The following is an 18856-nucleotide window of genomic DNA, read 5'->3' as shown; positions in this document are numbered from 1 at the left end:
AAAAAAAAACAAAACACAAAAATGAAGGGAGGGAAGGGAGGAAAGAAAACATGGTGTTAGACTGAAAGAAGAACAGGAAACATGACAGGAGAGAGCTTTAATAGGTATCAAAGGTACAGAGAGACAGCATGTAACGAGTGGATGAAAAGAAAGTAAAGAGCTTGAAAAGGGCAGGAAATGACACGAAGATCCTAGGAAGGTAAAACTGTAAAAACTGGAAACAGGAATGGCTGGAAACAAGTTTGAAAAAATAGAAATAGGTTGGAGAGGGTGAAGGAATTAAGAGTATGTGTAAAAGATCATGTGTTATAACATACTCTTTTCTGGAACCTGAAATAGAAATAAAATAAAATCTAATTTGTAGAGTGATCATTAGATGCACAAGCATACATACAAATGTGGAAATATATACATGGCTTCCAACAGATGTATTTCTCTTAAGGCGAAAAGACTTCATTACAGTTATGTCAGTAACATTACATGCCAATTATCAAATATCTCAAAACTCAATAAATGCTTACTTGAAAAAAAAAGTGAGGTTAATAATACTAAGACTAGTAATATTACAAGCGTGTATCTGCTTCACTAAACAACTGTGTCACCCTGTAACACTTCACTACACTTCACATCACATTTCTTCACAGAATGACAATGCATTCTCTACTTGTCATATAATTCAAAGGAGCTGATCAGCTATGTAGGGGAGATGGTTTTAGTTGATCCATAACAGTAACCTAATCAAGACTGTTTGCTAATTGATTATGTGGTTATTAATCCCTTTTACATTTATGGTTTTTAATTTTACCTGTGTTAAGCACTGTTTCCCAATCTTCTTCTAGAAAACTAAAATGGACAAGTATGAGTTACCAGTTTTTATTATATTCCTGTAATACTGGAGAAAGCATTAAACTGATGAGAAGGAAATATGTTTTGAATGGGAATAAGTATTCTTGATAGATAAAACAAATGGGAGTTAAAAAACCTTGAAATTACATATGATCCTGATTGCCGTTCCTTCTTATTCTCAAACACCTGTATCTATCAAAATAAAGATCAACAAAAATAATTAAACCCCTTACAAAACATTTCCACATGTTAAACCATTCCACAGAACTGTAAAAAATGTTGTGAAATACATGTTGCATCAGAAAATAAATGCAAGCTTAAGATGCTTATTGTAAAAATCTATGATTTCACTAAACATCTTTATACTATATTTTATAGGCATGATTTTTCTTCTGTGGAATGCTTTTAATAATCTACTAAAACCACAGTTCCCTTGGTGCTATTACCTAGCAAAGTTTAGCATTGTTTCCCTGTTTAAGCTTTTGATTTTATACTGCCATTTCAGTACAATCATTTCTAAAAATCATATATTTTCAATCGAATATCCCTAATAGAATGCAGAACAATGTTAACTGCTACAACCTCCAGCAAGTAAACATACACTAGACATAATTTTACAACACAAATGGTGCAAATACAGCAAAAAGATTCCAGAAAAACTCATTTAACACTTCCCGTTTACTTCTGAGTGTATTTGTAACAACAATGAGCAATCAAGGCCAAGAAGTGATGCCTGTTGTCTTTTTGCTCACTCCTGCAACGTCTGTCTGCAAATTCTTGAGAAATTACATAAAACCTCCCCAGAAATTCAGGTGGCAATTTTTCAGAGAACTAGAGAAATTTGACTTAAACTTGGAAAATTAGCTCCAGAAGCGGATGTGGATTCTGTCTCAATGATTTTGGAAGCAAAAACCATTTCTTTTTCAAGGATAGTGCTTTTTTTCAGAATTGAGTTTTTAGCTTTCCCTTCACTTGCCAAGGAAAAGTCCAACATTATATGATTGTCTAAAACAGAGAAAAAGAGAAACTTCCAGTTAATTTCTACTTGTGAAGTAAAGTTCTGAACTTTACCCTGCACATTAGGAAATTATTTGACACTAACATCCTCAAAAAAACTTCACTTTCACACGTGAGCTTTACATAAATGTACAAATATTCTGCTGAAAGCTAACTTTTACTCTGTGCTGATGAATCAAATAATGTATTATCTTCTGACATATCTGCCTTATTTTCCAAGCCAAATCATGTATTTTGGCAGCAGGTTTTAAATGTCTGACAATACATCCATTTGCATATATTTCTTTTAACCATATATTCAAAAATATGACTTCGATATAAGGAATTAATGCATGTTTGGTTTCAGTTAGAAATTTGTTTCATCTGGGTTCACCTGTAAATAGCAGAGACTGGGTAAGATCCTGTGTCATAACTGACCCTCACTCTACCCCGGTACAGCTCTACTGCTATATGATCCTTATCGCCTTTGTAGAGCAGGATCCCACTGTCTTCATCTGTGGCGATCTAGTAAAAAGAAAGAATCACTGAGAAAGAAGGAAAAATAAACAGCAAATAAAACTGCTGTATTGAGTGAATCAGAATTTACTGCCATAGTCTATTACTCCACAATAAAATTCTTCCTGGAAAGTCAACCTGACAAAATTTGTTTTCTTCTATCACTAAGCATATCTACTTCAATATGAATAGTTATTTCAGTGATTTTTATCTCAAACTGTTAAAAGCTCTTCAAATGAATGAATAACAATTTTGACTAATCTTCCACACCATTTAAAGTAATTTACATTCTTTTCCAGACAGTGATAGGACAAGGGGTAATGAGTTTAGACTTAAACAGGGAAAGCTCAGGTTAGATATAAGGAAGAAGTTCTCTACTGTGAGGGTGGTGAGGCACTGGAATGGGTTGCCCAAAGAAGTGATAAATGCTCCATCTTTGGCAGTGTTCAAGGCCAGGTTGGACAGAGCCTTGGGTGACGTGGTCTAGTGTGAGGGGTCCCTGCCCATGGCAGGGGGATTGGAAGTAGATGATCTTAAGATCCTTTCTAACCCTAAGCATTCTGTGATTCTTTGATTCTAGATTACAGTCTACATCACAAGCAATATTACCTGTAGAGTGATATTCGTTTGGGGACGTATCTTTGCTGACGGGATTTGCAAATAGGATTCTTTGTTGATGAAGTTTATACTGATCAGCTTTTCACACTTCTCACCCTGGTAGCCTGATAAACACTGACAGATTGGTTCACTCTCTTTTATGATACACTGGGCTCCATTTTGACATTCATAATTATCACAAGGGCTGGTGCGAGGTAGAACCATTGGTGGTGAAAACTCACAAAACAAGCCACTAAATGGAAACAAAAAATTAGTATTGCCAAAAAAAAAAAAAAAAAAGCAACTGACAGAAGGCATACATGTTTGTACTGCCTTAAGACTGTCTCACCTGTATCCTTCTGGGCAAATACATGTATATCCATTAACTGCATCAGTGCACTGTGCTCCATTTTTACATTTGTTGTCCTGGCAATCATCAAAGTCAATATCACAATGCTCACCTACATATCCAGGTGTGCAATCACATCTGTGAAACAGGAAAGCAAGTGGGATAGCACAGTGCTTATGGCAAAGTCAAAGAACTACTGAACTGTTTAAAACTCAAGAAAAAAAAAGCATTATTGTGACTTTGTGTGTAAAGACTATGTAGCTTAATCATTACTGTATCAGGAATCCACACATGTGTTTGCTAGTTACAGATGCTTACTCATCTACAATTATAGTTAAGATATATGTGTTTCAAATCTAGAGAGTCCTCATTACTAATTTGGCAGTTGTTCTTGGAATTTATGAGTAATTCAGAATGTTACAGGATGCTGTAAGTGGCTTTGAACACTAAAAATAATCGATATGCTTAGTTGTTGAAGCAGAGACAAATAATCCTAAACTCGTATTATACTGATAGATATTTTCTTTGTCAACTGAACAGCTACACATTGCCCAATGCTCCATTATACAGTCTAGAGTTTATGCATAATTCGTTTCCCCTGAAGTTCCATTTTTTTTTAAATTAAGATGTACGTAATTGATTTAATTAGATCCTGTGATTCCTCCTTGGTGGTGCTTCTTTTGGTATCTAAAATTTTCTTAAAGTGGAAAAATTAATTGTAAATAGCTGTGTAACTTTATTTAAAATAGTTCAATCAAATATGCTTTAATTTTTATTCAACAATATATACAACTAAGAAGAGTGAAAAAGAATATAAAGCATGCTATTAAAAAGCCAAGTGAGCTACATTCTTTAAGTTACTACAGGTACTGTTTCTGATTTAAAATCTCAGAAAGTAACATGGAGGATTAATGAGCTAGACAGTAAAGTATAAGATGCCATACCAGGTTTACAGAAGTGGTATGCAGAAAATAAACACACAACAATTGAAATCCCATAAGTTTTCTATTTTCTAATTGAAAATGATCAACTTTATTTCATATTTATTTGCATATTTAATGTATGTGATTTTTTTTGCTGTATTTTATATAAAATGTCATTTCATAAATAGCAGGAATGATACTAAATAATCTGATTTTAGCACAAAAGCATACTGTGCACAAACCAGGTACTTTTGACAATTGAAAGCTGCAGGTTTCCTGTATTTATTAACCTAAAGCCTATTAAAAACACTTTAAATTGTGCATGTTAATTAATTATGATAAGGATATGGTCTAATTAAAGATTAGTTTTCCTGGGGATGAACTTCTATAATTTTTACCTTCCAGCTTGCCTTCCTAATGTTTTTCACAATTACTTCTCAGAAAGCAGTATAATTATTCCACTTCAATTAAATGCAATTATTTTCCTACTGTCCAAGCACTAAAAGGGTTTTGTACAGGCTGTCATACAGACTAACAGCTCTATTCTGCATTCCTATTTAAAATCTGACTGGAATTAGTGGAGTTGGGACTGTTAAGGATAACAAAATTCTGTGAAACAGATTTAAGATAATAATGTAGTCCTGCATGAAAGTAATGCTCTATTCTGCTGTAATGCTTAGTAATAACTGAAATCAGTATTTTGAGACTAAAACTTACTTCCACTAAAAGAAAACGAGAAGTTAAGCAGGATAAAAAAGCAGCAATTTAGATTCAGCTGGACTGTGACAATATTTTAGACTTACTTGTATCCTTTGGGTGTCAAAATACACTTTGAGTCATGCTGGCAAGGATTGAGGTTTTGAGCACAGAAATCTAATTTCTCCTCACAGAGTTCACCTGGAATATAATGTATGCTTTCAATTCAGGGAAAGTATCAGTTGTTCTGATATTTTAAAAATAACTGCTAAAAGTTTTTTTTTGTTAACACTGAAATAGCATACTTCATGATATAGTAATAAACAATACCTTTATAATAAATATTAATAAATATTAATACATAATAACAATAAATACTACTCTTTCTCATAACTCCTTTATAAAAATAAAATAGTTCAGTATCAATCAGCAATATGCCAAGCCATCGGTGTGATTTTCTCTTACTTATTGATATGTACATTACACAGAGAAATATCCAGGTTTAAACTATAAGTAATTTATTACCCCCAAAACCCTGTTAATATCACTGCACGTCAATACAATTCCTATTATCTCCAAATGAAAACTTGATTTCTACTTTTTCTTAAATATGATTCTGGGTTTGTTTTGCATTTGTTAATGTCCTACAATTAAAATCTGTTGTGTCAGAAGGAAAAAAAAAAGAATCTATGTCAAATGTCTACCCTTCCCTGCGGGGGACTCTGATTTCCAATACTGGTGTATAATCTAGGAAATATTTTATTTTATGATTAAAATATGATTTTATTGGCAACTTTGTGACAAGGAAATACAGGTGTATGAACAGGTCAACAATGTCTTGTTCCTTGACTAACTAATCACAAGATTCCATGAATCACTGGTTGTATCACAAAATGCATCACTGGTTTACAAGATACTTATTCCAACATGCATATGAAGAATGTATATATAATCAACAGGTATAAAACCTATGTCTGCTGAATTCAGGGACTCACAGGTCTATCAGGCTCTAAAACTATAGACAGAGAAGGTTTGCCCCTTGTCATGCGTCAAGTAATAAAACATGAGCTAGTCAGCAAAGAGAAGTAGAACTGTAAACCAAAATGAGGAAGAAAAAAGCAGAAGATAGCAGCATATGAGCAGACACTTTCACGGCTCAGGTTAAACTTCCCTTTAAAGCCGCACAATATTTGGCATCCTTCAGTTTTACTTATCTGAGTGTGGTATTGTCCTGCAGTATAGTTAGTTCAAGAATCAGTATCTGCTGGAGGGCAGCCTGAGCTTAAAATAGCATATGATGGCTTTACCACTTTTCTTCTTAACACAGTACTGAGGGTGAGGGCAGCACCACCATGAATATGGTATGAGGAAAGGACAGCCCATTTAGGGACACGATTTGGGTAGAATCAGGAACGGGTAGAATCAGGAACAGGTAGAATGGGAAAAGGAAGAAAGTTATAGGATAATAGTATTGGAATAGAGATTTTGGAGAGAGTATATACCTTCCAGAATACATACACATGTGAGTGTATGTGTATCAGTTCATCAGTTACTAATGTCATTAAGCAATAAGGTTTCTAACATTTTACACTTCTCTTTGCCAAGTACCTAGCACCACATAGAAGCTTCTTGCTTACACAGGCTTCTCTGGAATTATGGAAGCACACATCATAACAAACTGAAAGCAACAGATTTAACAGATCCTCCAGAGACGTTTGTCCTTTCCATGGCACGTTTGCCTGCACTGTAGTGTTTAAAACTGCATATCATGATTATGAATACTGACTACCCAAGTCTTAAGACATTATTTCCAGAACTTATCTCTTAGGGTATGTAGACTTTATTTCAAATGATGGACAACTAAGCAAAAACTTAAAAAAGCTGAAGAACATTAAAGCAAAGACAGAGAAAAAGCAAAACTGAACCAGAACAAAGATGGTTATGCTGGATAAACTGCATCTGAAACATGCATGCTAAATGTGGTAAGACAGGGGACCTCTACATGGGATAGCACATTCCTAATTTGCAAGTAGTGCATTTTCCCTACAAAAACAAATAAAACTTTAACACAAGAAAATGGCCTTCAAGCACAGGTTACTTAACAATCCTCTGGAAAGCTGTCAATAACGTAATTTAGTCAATACATGTAGGAAACTGAATCAAGATCAAATGCAGGCCACTGATGATGACTAATACAAAGGATTTTAATTCTATCCTCAAAGCTTCTTCAAACTCCCAATGGACTTATTAGTCTGGAAATGTGCAATTGTTATGACTAGGTCACTGCACAAAGAATCCTGAAATACCGGGGATTCTTTGCATCCCACTACATGTCAAATAAGAACCAAATAAGAACCTTCTCTTTTCAAAGGGTTTTGTTCAAACAAATACAAATATAAGAGGTAGTAATTCTTCACATAGCATTTAGTCAATTTGCAGAACTTGTTGTAATAGCTGAAATCCATTTAAAGGCCAGCAGTGTTAAAGAGTGAGACATAAATATGAGAACAGAAAGTTCAGATTTTCAGAAACATGGAGTGGAATAATAAAAACATCACTTTCAAGCCTAGTTTGTGCACATTCCTATGGCTTAGAAATATATGCGTATGTCTGCATGCATGTGTATATATGCACACATATACACATCTCCATACAAATATCTTACGGCATATATTCTGTACTAAATTACATGCAGAACTACAAAATTTATGACACTCCAATTACAAATAATAAAAATGTCTGTTCAGTACTTCTGAGACTTAGGCAAAAACACCTCTAAATATTCCCCAAATTGCTGATTCAAACAGTATATCAGAGACTTTCTGAAAGTGACCTACTGAATTTGCCTTACAAGCTGTGCTGGAGGTTTGCTGTATCTAGATAGATTCACAGTAGAAGTTCAGTGGAATCCCCCAAAATATGTAGAAAAAGGCAAATTAGGACTGGCTTAACAGGAGCAAGCAATTTTATTGATGCTGCCAATTTTACTGAACTGGCATTGATTTTGTTTCTGGATAGTAATCATGCCATGACTGACATTAATATTGGCTCAGACCTCTGAAATCTCTTGTGTGGCAAACAGTTTTACTGAGTAGTGTCTAAGCCTGTCCATTTTATTATTATTTTTTTTTTTTATTTATTGCCCTCCTCTCATCCAGGTACTTCTGAAATACATGATTTCTTAAAGTCATAGGTAGGTGGCCCTAATAAACTGAAAGCTGAATCACCTCATGGAAAGCTATGGGGTGCTTGAAAGTCTGAATTCCCAAGTCATACCTGTGAATCCTGCACAGAGACTGAGAGCTAAATTGGAAATTTAAGTTGGAAACAGGTTTATACGTTTGAAAAAATGAAGAAAAGCTTCCCCTTGCATTTGCAAATTGTATGAATCATACAGAATCATATCACTGGAGGGAGCTTTTCATTAAACAGGGTGTTAGCAACTATCCTAGTGAATCAAGGAAAGAACATAGTAAACATGGCAGTCCATACAATAAAATAATTCTGTAAATTCCCCTATGAACAAGAAAGTTAGTTTTAGGTTAAGTACAGACTTTCATTATAAAAAGTAGTATTCATGACAGACTTGAACACAAGATTGGCAAAAAAATGCCAAGGAAAATTCAAGATGGAATTTAAAATATGTACATAAGATACTGAATTTCTGAATGAAAATATAAATACTAGAAGAACAAACCAAAATAACTCAAATAGAAGGTCTCCATTTACACTATTAAAATATTTATATTCTGAATAAAGTGTTTCCATAACCCAAATATAACTGCTTGTGAAAAAGTAATAGAAAACCTAAGTAAAAATTTGTGACATGGTGTCTGAACAACCGAAGAATAGCTTCTTGGTAAAGCAACATCTCTTAGCATCCTGAATAACCAATGTGTTATTCAGAATTTAACTGAGACAGGGTGAAGGGGAGAAAGTAATTTTGTTGAAATGAAAAGACAGTGATCAAAGTGAAACACTCCTTGAAAGAAATATCAAATTTATGACTTAGGCTTGTTGGTTTTACTGGAAGGAAATCTTAGAAAGTCCCCTGATTTGGGAAGCGTAATACAATGTTTTAAAAACATACTTCAAAATAATGAAAACAGATTGTGAAACAAATGGCTCAATTCAAGGAAGCTTGACACCAATGTGTGTGTACATTCTTTTATTCATCTAATAATACTGTAACTGAGGCTTCTATAAGAGTTGGGCTAAGAAACTATGGTTTTGAAAGATGGAAACATTTCTGTAGTTAGGCAAATAAGCAACAGATTAGTTTGTTTAAAAATAAGCAGTGGATAAAGTGTCAAAAAACCTATGAAAAGCTTCCAAAGTTTAACTAGAAACAGGAATAACTTTTTTCATAAGGTATCTTGCTTAATTAATCTGAGGAGGCTGTATTATGGATTCTGGTAAAGAGTAGCACTGCAACCAGTGGAACTCTGCATGGTGGGCACAGCGCAAGGTCAAGACTGGAATATTTTCTGAGATTTTGCAGCTATATATAGAGGATGATGCAGACTCAAACAGCCAGACACTATTAAATACTGATGATGAGTTGTGCATATTCCTTGGCAGAGTAACCCAAGTTTTAAGTATTCTAGATTCACAGGTCAGTCTGCATTTCCTCTTATGTTAATTCTCTCTGTAAATAATATAATAACATAAATGTAATTCTAATGCTATAAATACTGGAACATGGTGGTAATATGTCCCCTTCTTTTCTCAAGGCTGAACAGATCTTGAACTCTGGATTTTACAATATATAAAGACATGGAGTACAACAAATAATGAGGAACAACGCAATGAGATAAAAAAAAAAAGATTTACATTGCTGTTATTTTGAATAATTGGGCAATAAATTCAAAATACAGTCAAATAAAGCAATGCCAGCCACTGTATTTCTGAATCAAGAGGAGAGCTCTAACACAAATGGTTGCGGGCATCTGAATATAAAAACACACTGCTAATTACAGGGAAGCTTACTGAAGAAACAAGCTTAAAATCACTAGTGCATTCACAAAGCTGGGTGTGATATTAGAATAAAAACTAGAAACAAAATGTGAAAGAAAGAATGGTCAATTTTAATTATCAAAATCATGTCTTAGCTAGAAGATCTACGAGCTGTTCCAAAACTAAAATAACAAATATATATTACAGATTTACTGGTAATTGCTACAATAACAGGATTTTAGATGTATATATATATATCTACATACATACATTCATTCATTCATTCCAGCTTCTGATCTTGATTGCAAAATACTGTGAGGCAGCTTCTGCAGTATTTATGTTCCATCAGTTAGGTATTATTATCTGCATCTTTGACTGGAAGTCTCTGCTTAATTACTTTTGATTCAAAGAGCCAGTAAGAGTGTAGGAGTGGTTGGAAAATGTCAGTGACATTTAACAAACTATATACAGAAAAGTGCTGAACTTTTATGAAGTCTTGAGTTTGATGAACATTAGACAACATTAACAATTGAAAGTCTTAAGTTCATTCAGAAAAGACAAAAAAATCCAGAATGCAGTTTATAACCAGAATTTGAACATTTTGTTGGAATTTTAAAGTAAAATTCTAGATTTGATTCATTGCTGGACTGTTCCTTTCACTATTGCTTATGTCTGTTCATCCATTCCCCATGCTTGTGGATCTCAGTGTAAGGCCAAGTTTATTTAGTTTAATATTTCTAGTTTGGCAGCAACAAAGAAATAGCAACATTAAGACAAGTAAGCTTTTAGACAATTATGGAAAACGAACAATGGATCGTAGACCAGAATCAGAAATGGCAATGATCAATGAGTCGCAGGTATTCAGCTTTCAAGGATATAATGTATAACTCTCCCTTTATGAAAATGCAGTGAAATTACCTTAATACTCAAAACTTTTAATATAAAATAGTCATTTGAAATATATTAAGCTAGGTGTTTTACAATGAGTGATGAAAAGCAAGAGTAGCAAAGGTATCTTTGTAATCTAAGAAGCTGTCACACTTCAGTGCAGTTCTTGTAAGAATGAGGATTATGTTCCTAATTTAATAAAATAATTAAACTTTTAATCAAGTTTATAATGACATGATTTGCATTTGATTACTTGCATGCTTAAATTTTAGGCAGGTAGTTATTTGATTGCCAAGTGAATTGAAAGTAGTAACTCATTTTAGGAGCAAGAAGACCATATAATTAAGTTTTGAACATGGAAAAATATCTCTCTCTCTGTATCTATCATCTATCTATCTATCTATCTATCTATCTATCTATCTATCTATCTATCTATCATCTATCTATCATCTAATATCTATCTATCTATGTATCACCTATCTATCTACCTACCTACCTGCCTACTTACCTACCTACCAACCTATCTACCTATCTACCTACCTACCTACCTATCAATGTCTAAGGCTTGCCTAAACTCAGTAATTACTTAAAATTATCTCCTCGCCTTTTATTTTCCTACTACTGTCACAATTCAAAAGATGTCTGGCATGATAAAACTGACTGATCCTCAAAGCAACTTACAGATCATCAATAGCTTTTATGTTCAGCTGCCAAGATATTACAAGTATGTGTCACATACACATCTGCTTAATTTTGTTGCTGAACTTATTTCACATTCCCTGGATGTCTGACATTTTTCTTTGTGAGGATTCTGTTCCTGATATAATCAGTAATTTTAATATGTTATAATTCACACATGTAATACATTTACAGTTACTATAATTCTTTTTAGAATCATTACCTTTCTACCTTTACTCACATTTAAAGACATTTAAACATCAGCAAGACTAATTATATACAGGTAACAGTTGCTTCAACTTGAAATGGAGACTTGAGTCTCTTCATAACAGCATCTTCCCTTTACATTCCATTTGAAAAGCTGTTTTTCATGAGCACAGAATTTTTTTCTTTTGATTTCCTAAGCTTTTGTAATTTGCGCTACTGAAGATCAGTGACAAGAAAAAAAAATTATCCATGAATTACAGACGTTGAACTAGTTATTTTAATCTGCTTTTTTTGTTTGTTTTGTTTTTATTAAAAACTAGAATAACTAGGAACTCAACTTTTCTATTTATTTGTACTGAGCTTGCAGTTTTCCTAATTTTTCTAGGGAAAAGTACTCTTTTATAAAATCAACCAGTTTCATACTAGGATAGTAACAGAACAATGTAGAAAAAATAACTTAGGAAGTGACAAGGCAAAAGAAAACAAGAGGCCGTCTATAAGTAATAATAAAATGCAAATATGCTAGCATGCCTAAATGGAATACGGCTTAAGCATGGAACACCTGTGGTTGGAATAATTTTCTGGAAATGTCTTGTTTTCTCCATCATTTACAGAAATAATGTAGGCTCCCAGTTTAAGTTGGAAGAATTATTCATCAGATGTCTAAATTAATCAACATAGATGGTATAATTGCTGCCTTGCACAACCTGTTATTTCATGGATAAGGAATATATTTTTATTACTAGTGAAATATTGCTTTATAGACTGCACAATATATTTATGAATTTAAATTAAAGGCAAATACACGACAGGATGATTCATTTGCTTTTAAAACTACGTATGTAATTTCATAAACATATCATCGCTATGTTAGCTCTCAGAGTGTATAGATGATCAGATTGTATGGAAGATGGTTTATCTCTTTTAGTGAGATAGGTGTTAGGCAGAAACCTAGATCAGCAACACCCAAAATTAGTGTCATATATCTCTTCACTACTACTTTTCTTGTACCACAGCCTCAGCTTAATGTAGTCATTTCAGTTTCTTCAGCTTTATACAGCAAAAAAAGGCCACAGAAATGATGAGCAAGGAGATTGCCATTTTATACTCCAACATATTTTCTAGTACCATAAACTAAGATATTAAAGCAAAACAGTGCTATAAAATAGAAAATACATTCAAATGGAACCAATTTATCTCTTTAAGGTAATGAGAATAAAGATTTTAAAAGATCACCAGGAGAACTTTTTTGATAGTCCTATCAGTGACTGCACACACTTTTAGTACATCTGAAAAAAAAAGACAACAAAAGTAGTATTACAGTTCTCCTGCACAGCAATCTGTATCTTCAATGACCTTCTTTTGACATGTATTCACAGTAAGAGCCAAGTGCCTAATTTGAGGATTTGCAGTGAGCTTTCTAAATTACATCTATATATGATTTATTTGATCATTTGTAAGAACTGAAATCCATGCACCTTTAAGGAAAGGAAAGTGAGAAACCAAAGTAAGTGAAAATAGGCTTAAAAGACAACTGACCTTTTTCCACTTCATTCAGATTAGCAGCTTGCAGTGACAAAGACAGAAGAGACAAGAGACTTTTTACATTGTAATACAACAGCATAGCACATTAAGCTAATGCACAACTATAGCAGCAGAGAGGTTGATATAGCAAAATGAAGCAAGCTTCAGAGTCTCACCTACAGCAGAGCAAAACAAACAGAAAAGGTAAGAAGTACATGCCACTGGTGGCATAAGAGAGGTTTTACTTCTGGATCAGTTAGATATATGATCTAATGACTGATGGAAATGGACAAGAGAAATGATAATCTGAATCTATAGAATGTACATAAAATGACCTTAAGTTTACTAGACTGAGATTAAAATAAAGGAGATGACAACGTTAAGAGAATAGCAAAGTTAAAGAGTGCAGGACATAGTGAGTTATTTTTATTTCTCAAGGTTTCATCAGACACCCTGAGTGTCTGCTGATTCCATTTGCTTACTGTTGTTTCACAGTTGCAGTCTGCGATCTTAAGAAAGCTCACAATATATAGTGCAAATATAATTTCTTTGTCTTTCCACCTGTAACTGTGGAGAGAATTCTAAAATTTAAATGAGGCAGAGAAACATGGATTAATTCTCAATTATTAAGCACCATCATAATAAGCTTTTTAAATCGCTTGCTTTTAAACTAACACTGCATACCTGAGAAGTGTCAATTTTCAAGGGATTGTTAGAGAAGTAAAAAAGCGATTGTTTTTACACTGTAGCATTCTTTATAGCATTTTTCATAGGTTTTTGTATGTATTTTCAGAGCTAATTTGAGATTCTAACAAGCTCTCCACCTGAAAAATAAAGTTTTCAAGGAGAATGATACCAGCAGGTTTCAGCTGACTTCTTCCTTATACTGTGCTATGAAATGTAAAACATATTTGCAGATAACCGTCCACCCAGAAAAATATTCTGGGCTAGTGCACTTCCACATTCAGTACATATAAGCTGTGACATCTCAAACACAGACAATACAAAGTATTTCCAACAGAATTAAGAGATAATAGGATGAGCCTGCGGTGGTATTTTCATGGTATGTACATTGTCCCAGTATGCAGCATCTTACAGCTCATTGACTTTCTGAGCTAGAGATAAGTATCTCTGAATTTAAAAAATCTTTTTACCTGCTGAATATAGCTTGCTTTCCTGATTGTTAACCAACTTTTGCCCAGCTAGTACATGAATTCTTTTAGTGAAAAAAACCTTTCGTAAAAAAAAACTCATTAGCAATATGCATATCTGATTTTAACCTGTTAGAACAAACACCAAAATCCAGACATTTACAATGTTCCTGATGAAATTCACTGTATCCATACTGAACAGGGATTCTGTTATTTATCTTTCAAATCAGGCTATAAGCCAGAGGAAGAAAACTAAAAAAATCCTATAAAAAATTTGGTACCTCATGCACAGTTGAGGCAACTGTAAGGTTAATTTATATTCTGAACACTACCATTTCTAGGTACCAATGTGTTCAAACTACTGTCAATCAAATTCTTAACACTGAAAGTTATTTAATTATTATGTAAGATCAAGGATGATGGACATGAAGACCCCTTGACTAGCTTAATGATTTATATTTTCTGCTTATAATAAATCTCAAAAATTACTCAGGATATCACATGTTGTGTCATATGCTTTGTCAGACAGTATACTGTAGAACTCTGTATTGTATCCTGTGGAATGAAAAAAATGAACTTTTGCTACAATTTTTGCCCAACTTGTCTGCAAAATGAATTGGGCCTCTTGGTGTTGTATGTTTAAAAAAACACCTGTCTTTGTTTTGGCAAGGTGCTGAAAAAGGTTTGATAAGGTGATGTAAATTCTCAACATTTTTAAAAAAGCAGCACAGCTAAACTTCCTGATTACAAGTAGATTGATTTATTTTATAGCTGGTGAGAAGATTCTTACCTACTCACATGACCTACTGACTTCTGTAGTAAGTATGAGTAGGCATTGCACTTGTAAAAGCAAATCTTTCTTTCCAAAAGAACTACAGTTAACCCACTTGTCATGTAAACTCACAGTATTTTCCTTTTAGAATTATGCACAATTATTAATCAAGTTAAAAAAATACATATCCTTGTGTTTTGACTAAAGAAGTACAACTGCAATACAAATGTCAAAAATGTTACTAGTGCTTATTCTCCTTTTTGCTCCAACCATGGGGATGTATGGAGAAATGCTAAAATTGCTGTTCCAATTGTGATTATAAAACTTACATTTCGATTACAATATTACAGAAATGCAACAGGCACACTTAATCAAAGTTTTAGGCTAGCACATGTAAAAAAGCCTTTATATCCACTCCATGGATATTTAATACAAAACAGTCTTTCCCACGGCATACTGTGAATATAGCAAGCCATCGACTTCACTGCATTGACATGCACTCACAACAATGTCAAAAATGAAGAAATGAACACAGGTAAAAATACCTGCAAAGCTGCAGAGGAAGAATGCTCCTGAAAATCAATTGTTTGCTACCTAACAGATATATGAAACCTTTTAGCATGAAGCCACTGAACAAGAATACCAGACTGAGGTGACTTTGATTTGCATTCTTCCACCCTACCTAGTGAATAACTCATCCCATTTTTAAAGGAGATGGTGATTGATCCCAGGGGAGGTGAAGCTTGACTCACATGTACCTGAAATAGCTGTTGTCAGAGAAATAGCAAACACCCGTCTCATTGATGATGTTACCTGTCATTTTCTAAAGCTTGAATTGTCAATTGCTCTTAGGTATTAAGGTATCAAGCAAACCAGTATTTTGTGTGAGTAGATTATGTCTGTTCTTCCAGATGTGGATCATCCAGTTATTATTATTACATACCTTATTCTGGTTACTTATACTTTTAACCTCTATTGCTATACATATTATAGCTCATTCTGTATGGAGAAATTTCTACCAAATGTTTACCTATCGTATGTGCTGGATGAATACATGTTAGATTATGAAGTTGTATTTCTTATACTTGTGTTCTATCATTTTCACTCTCTATGGGTTTCCAAGATTTAAATATTGACTTTACGTCTGAATGCCCTAAAACATTTGAGCAATCCAATAGGTTGTAGAAATAATGATGGAAAAACCTTGGATTAAACAGGAGTTAGCTGTGTTTTCAATAAATGAAATTAATTAAGAAGTTTACCTCTCCTCACAGCCTTCCAGAGCTCAGATCTGATTGACTGATCAAAATATATAGGATGGCTGAGCAGAATTAATTTCCAAGTGCTGACATATTTTACATTTCCTTTTTCATGCATTTCAAGTCATGGTTTTATGAATTTAAGCTCTGTGTTCTCCTAGTGGTCAACTAGCTGTCAGAAAATAGATCTGTCTAGTTAGAAAAACTATAAAACAGATCAATGTAAACAATAGATCCTACTTATTCTCCAGTGTTAATGCCCTAACTATCCTCCATTCCCACAAAGGTGATGACGGCAAGCAAGAGACCCTCTGCCTCAAAAATAGGAAAATGCTTTGGCTTGTCTGTCAACTGACAGAAACAAATAATTAGACATTCAGTAATGAGTTGTTTTTTTGTGTTAGGCTTCTCTCTGTGATAGAAGAGAAAGATTCACACTCTGCATTAATGTTTCTAACGGAGGACAGGACAACACCCAGGGGTGTCAAATTCAGTTCCCTACTGTTACAGACACATCCTTTTCTGTATACAAGGTAAAAGTAGAATATTTTTCACATTTCTACACCTACAGAGGTTCTTTACTGGGATGTCTGGGTTAGGTAAACAGTAGGGAGGGACACACATAGAATCAAAATTCTATAATTTCAAAAGTAACAAAGGAATTAGTGAGTGGCCATTCAATCTACTTTTGACTATAACCCATATAGGAGAAAAATATGAATGTAAACCTGGCTTTTAGTCAAGTATAGAGTAACTACTAATTCATCTACAAACTGAAAAAAATATTATTGTTCTGCTAGGAATTCTTGAATCACTTGTACTTTCTCTTATACTCCTACCTGTATATTCCGGTGGACAAAGGCAAGTATAGTTATTAATTCCATCCACACAAGTAGAATTATTTTCACAGTCATTGTCTTCACAGTCATCAACATTTATTTCACAGTTTTCACCTTCGAATCCATCTGCACAAGTGCACCTGTAATACAAAAACAAAACTAACCACATTGACATTTTAGCTGGGAAGACCAGGCAAGAAGTTTTGTAATTAATAGGTACAGTAATTCATAACCATTATGCCATAAAGGAACACAGCCGATATAATATAAAAAAACCCACATAGTAAATACTACCAAAATAAATTTCATATTTTAAATTACAGAAAATAGGCTTCCAAATTTATGCCTTGATCTTTAGCTTAAGGAGATTCTTAAACCACTGAACAGTCCTTTTGAAAAGCATGCTACCTTTATATTATAAGGTTAGATTTTATTTCTTACAGAAAGTGATCCTTTTGCTTTTTTTGAACACATGGAAAAGATTATGGAATCAGGGATTAGTATGTAATAGTAGTATTCCAACATCATTCGGTTAAATGCACCAATCTAAAAGTTGGTTTAATGTCCTTTGCACAATATGTGAATGAATATATATTAAAAAAAGCCTGTATGAAACTTCAAAGCATTATTTTTTGTTTTTAAATATGTCTATACAAAAAATACTTCAAAATAGACAGCAGATGTAAAAGATCTTTGAAACATAACTATACATATATTTTCACATAAAATGCAATATCTATAATTTCTGCATCTTTCATTATAAGATTGCTTTGATATTCAAAATAAAGTGTTTAAACAAACAAATGGAAAAGGTCAAATTCTGAGACATGACTACGTCAATTTAAATTCTATAGGCATAGTATTAAGATGTATACACTTAAGTTTTAACAGAAAACTATTTAATCTTTGGGCAGAATTTGGATTAAAAATAAGATTAATGACATAATGAATTGCAGGATAATGAATTGCATCTTTTTGAAGTGTCATTTCTAACAAGCTTGAGGTGTAGATTATTAAATGACTAATAATTTCACATCAGAATGCAAAAGAACTTTATTTCATAATTCATAAAGTACATCTGGAGTAATTGTACTGTGTGATTAAATAACTCAAGATTAAAAATGCTCACAGCATGTTTATGTGCTGGCATAGTGAGTTTCAGATGAATCATTAATTTTCTGTTTCACTGGGATTTACATTTTATCATTTACATGCTGTCTGTTGAAGTAGTACACACAACAACAGATGAATTGTGAGTTTTTTTTCAGCAGGGATCTAGCTAGCTATTAATTAGCATAATGGAGTCAATACTGTGTTGTCTTGACCTGATATGCCTCCACTAATTGCAATCATTTGTTATTGGTTTTAACAGTTTCAGAGCTTTAGAAGCTTTCCAAGGACAGCAACATGTTCTGAAAACTTCAGAAACACTAAAAATCTGCCTTTGTGGTACACACACTCGCAAACACAGAGAACCCAAATATTAATACAAAAATTATTTCAGCACATAAAACTCCATAGTTTTACATCCCTTTATTACAATTAAAAGCAACCTACCAGAAACCATCTTTTTCTCCTTCTTTCAAATGACAAGTTCCACCGTGGTGGCATGGGTTACTAATGCAAGCATGAATGGGAGTATCACAGTCTTGACCCTAT

At 33.5% G+C, this 18856-nt stretch overlaps 1 protein-coding gene across 7 annotated transcripts in view; it reads right to left on the bottom strand.

Annotated features, from left to right (window-relative positions):
- The window catches only part of SLIT2 (slit guidance ligand 2), a 266925-nt gene that overhangs the window by 15405 nt on the left and 232664 nt on the right, over nt 1-18856 (bottom strand). For 5 of the 7 annotated variants that reach the window (XM_061379837.1, XM_061379838.1, XM_061379842.1 and 2 more), the window contains 7 exons: nt 18755-18852; nt 17198-17337; nt 13192-13218; nt 5031-5124; nt 3305-3442; nt 2968-3208; nt 2237-2367 (listed from right to left, as the gene is read on the bottom strand). In XM_061379837.1, the coding sequence (XP_061235821.1) occupies nt 2237-2367; nt 2968-3208; nt 3305-3442; nt 5031-5124; nt 13192-13218; nt 17198-17337; nt 18755-18852 (869 nt within the window). The remainder of the gene's footprint in view (nt 1-2236; nt 2368-2967; nt 3209-3304; nt 3443-5030; nt 5125-13191; nt 13219-17197; nt 17338-18754; nt 18853-18856) is intronic. The other 2 variants (XM_061379839.1, XM_061379840.1) reach the window with 1 other exon arrangement.

This window comes from Neopsephotus bourkii, unplaced genomic scaffold, assembly GCF_033783945.1.
Source record: "Neopsephotus bourkii isolate Nb327-2 ecotype Australia unplaced genomic scaffold, CSIRO-AGI_Nbou_v1 NB_1780, whole genome shotgun sequence".
Taxonomy (NCBI): Eukaryota; Metazoa; Chordata; class Aves; order Psittaciformes; family Psittacidae; genus Neopsephotus; species Neopsephotus bourkii.
The sequence above is the reverse complement of the archived record's forward strand: the minus strand, read 5'-3'. Positions and strand labels throughout refer to the sequence as shown.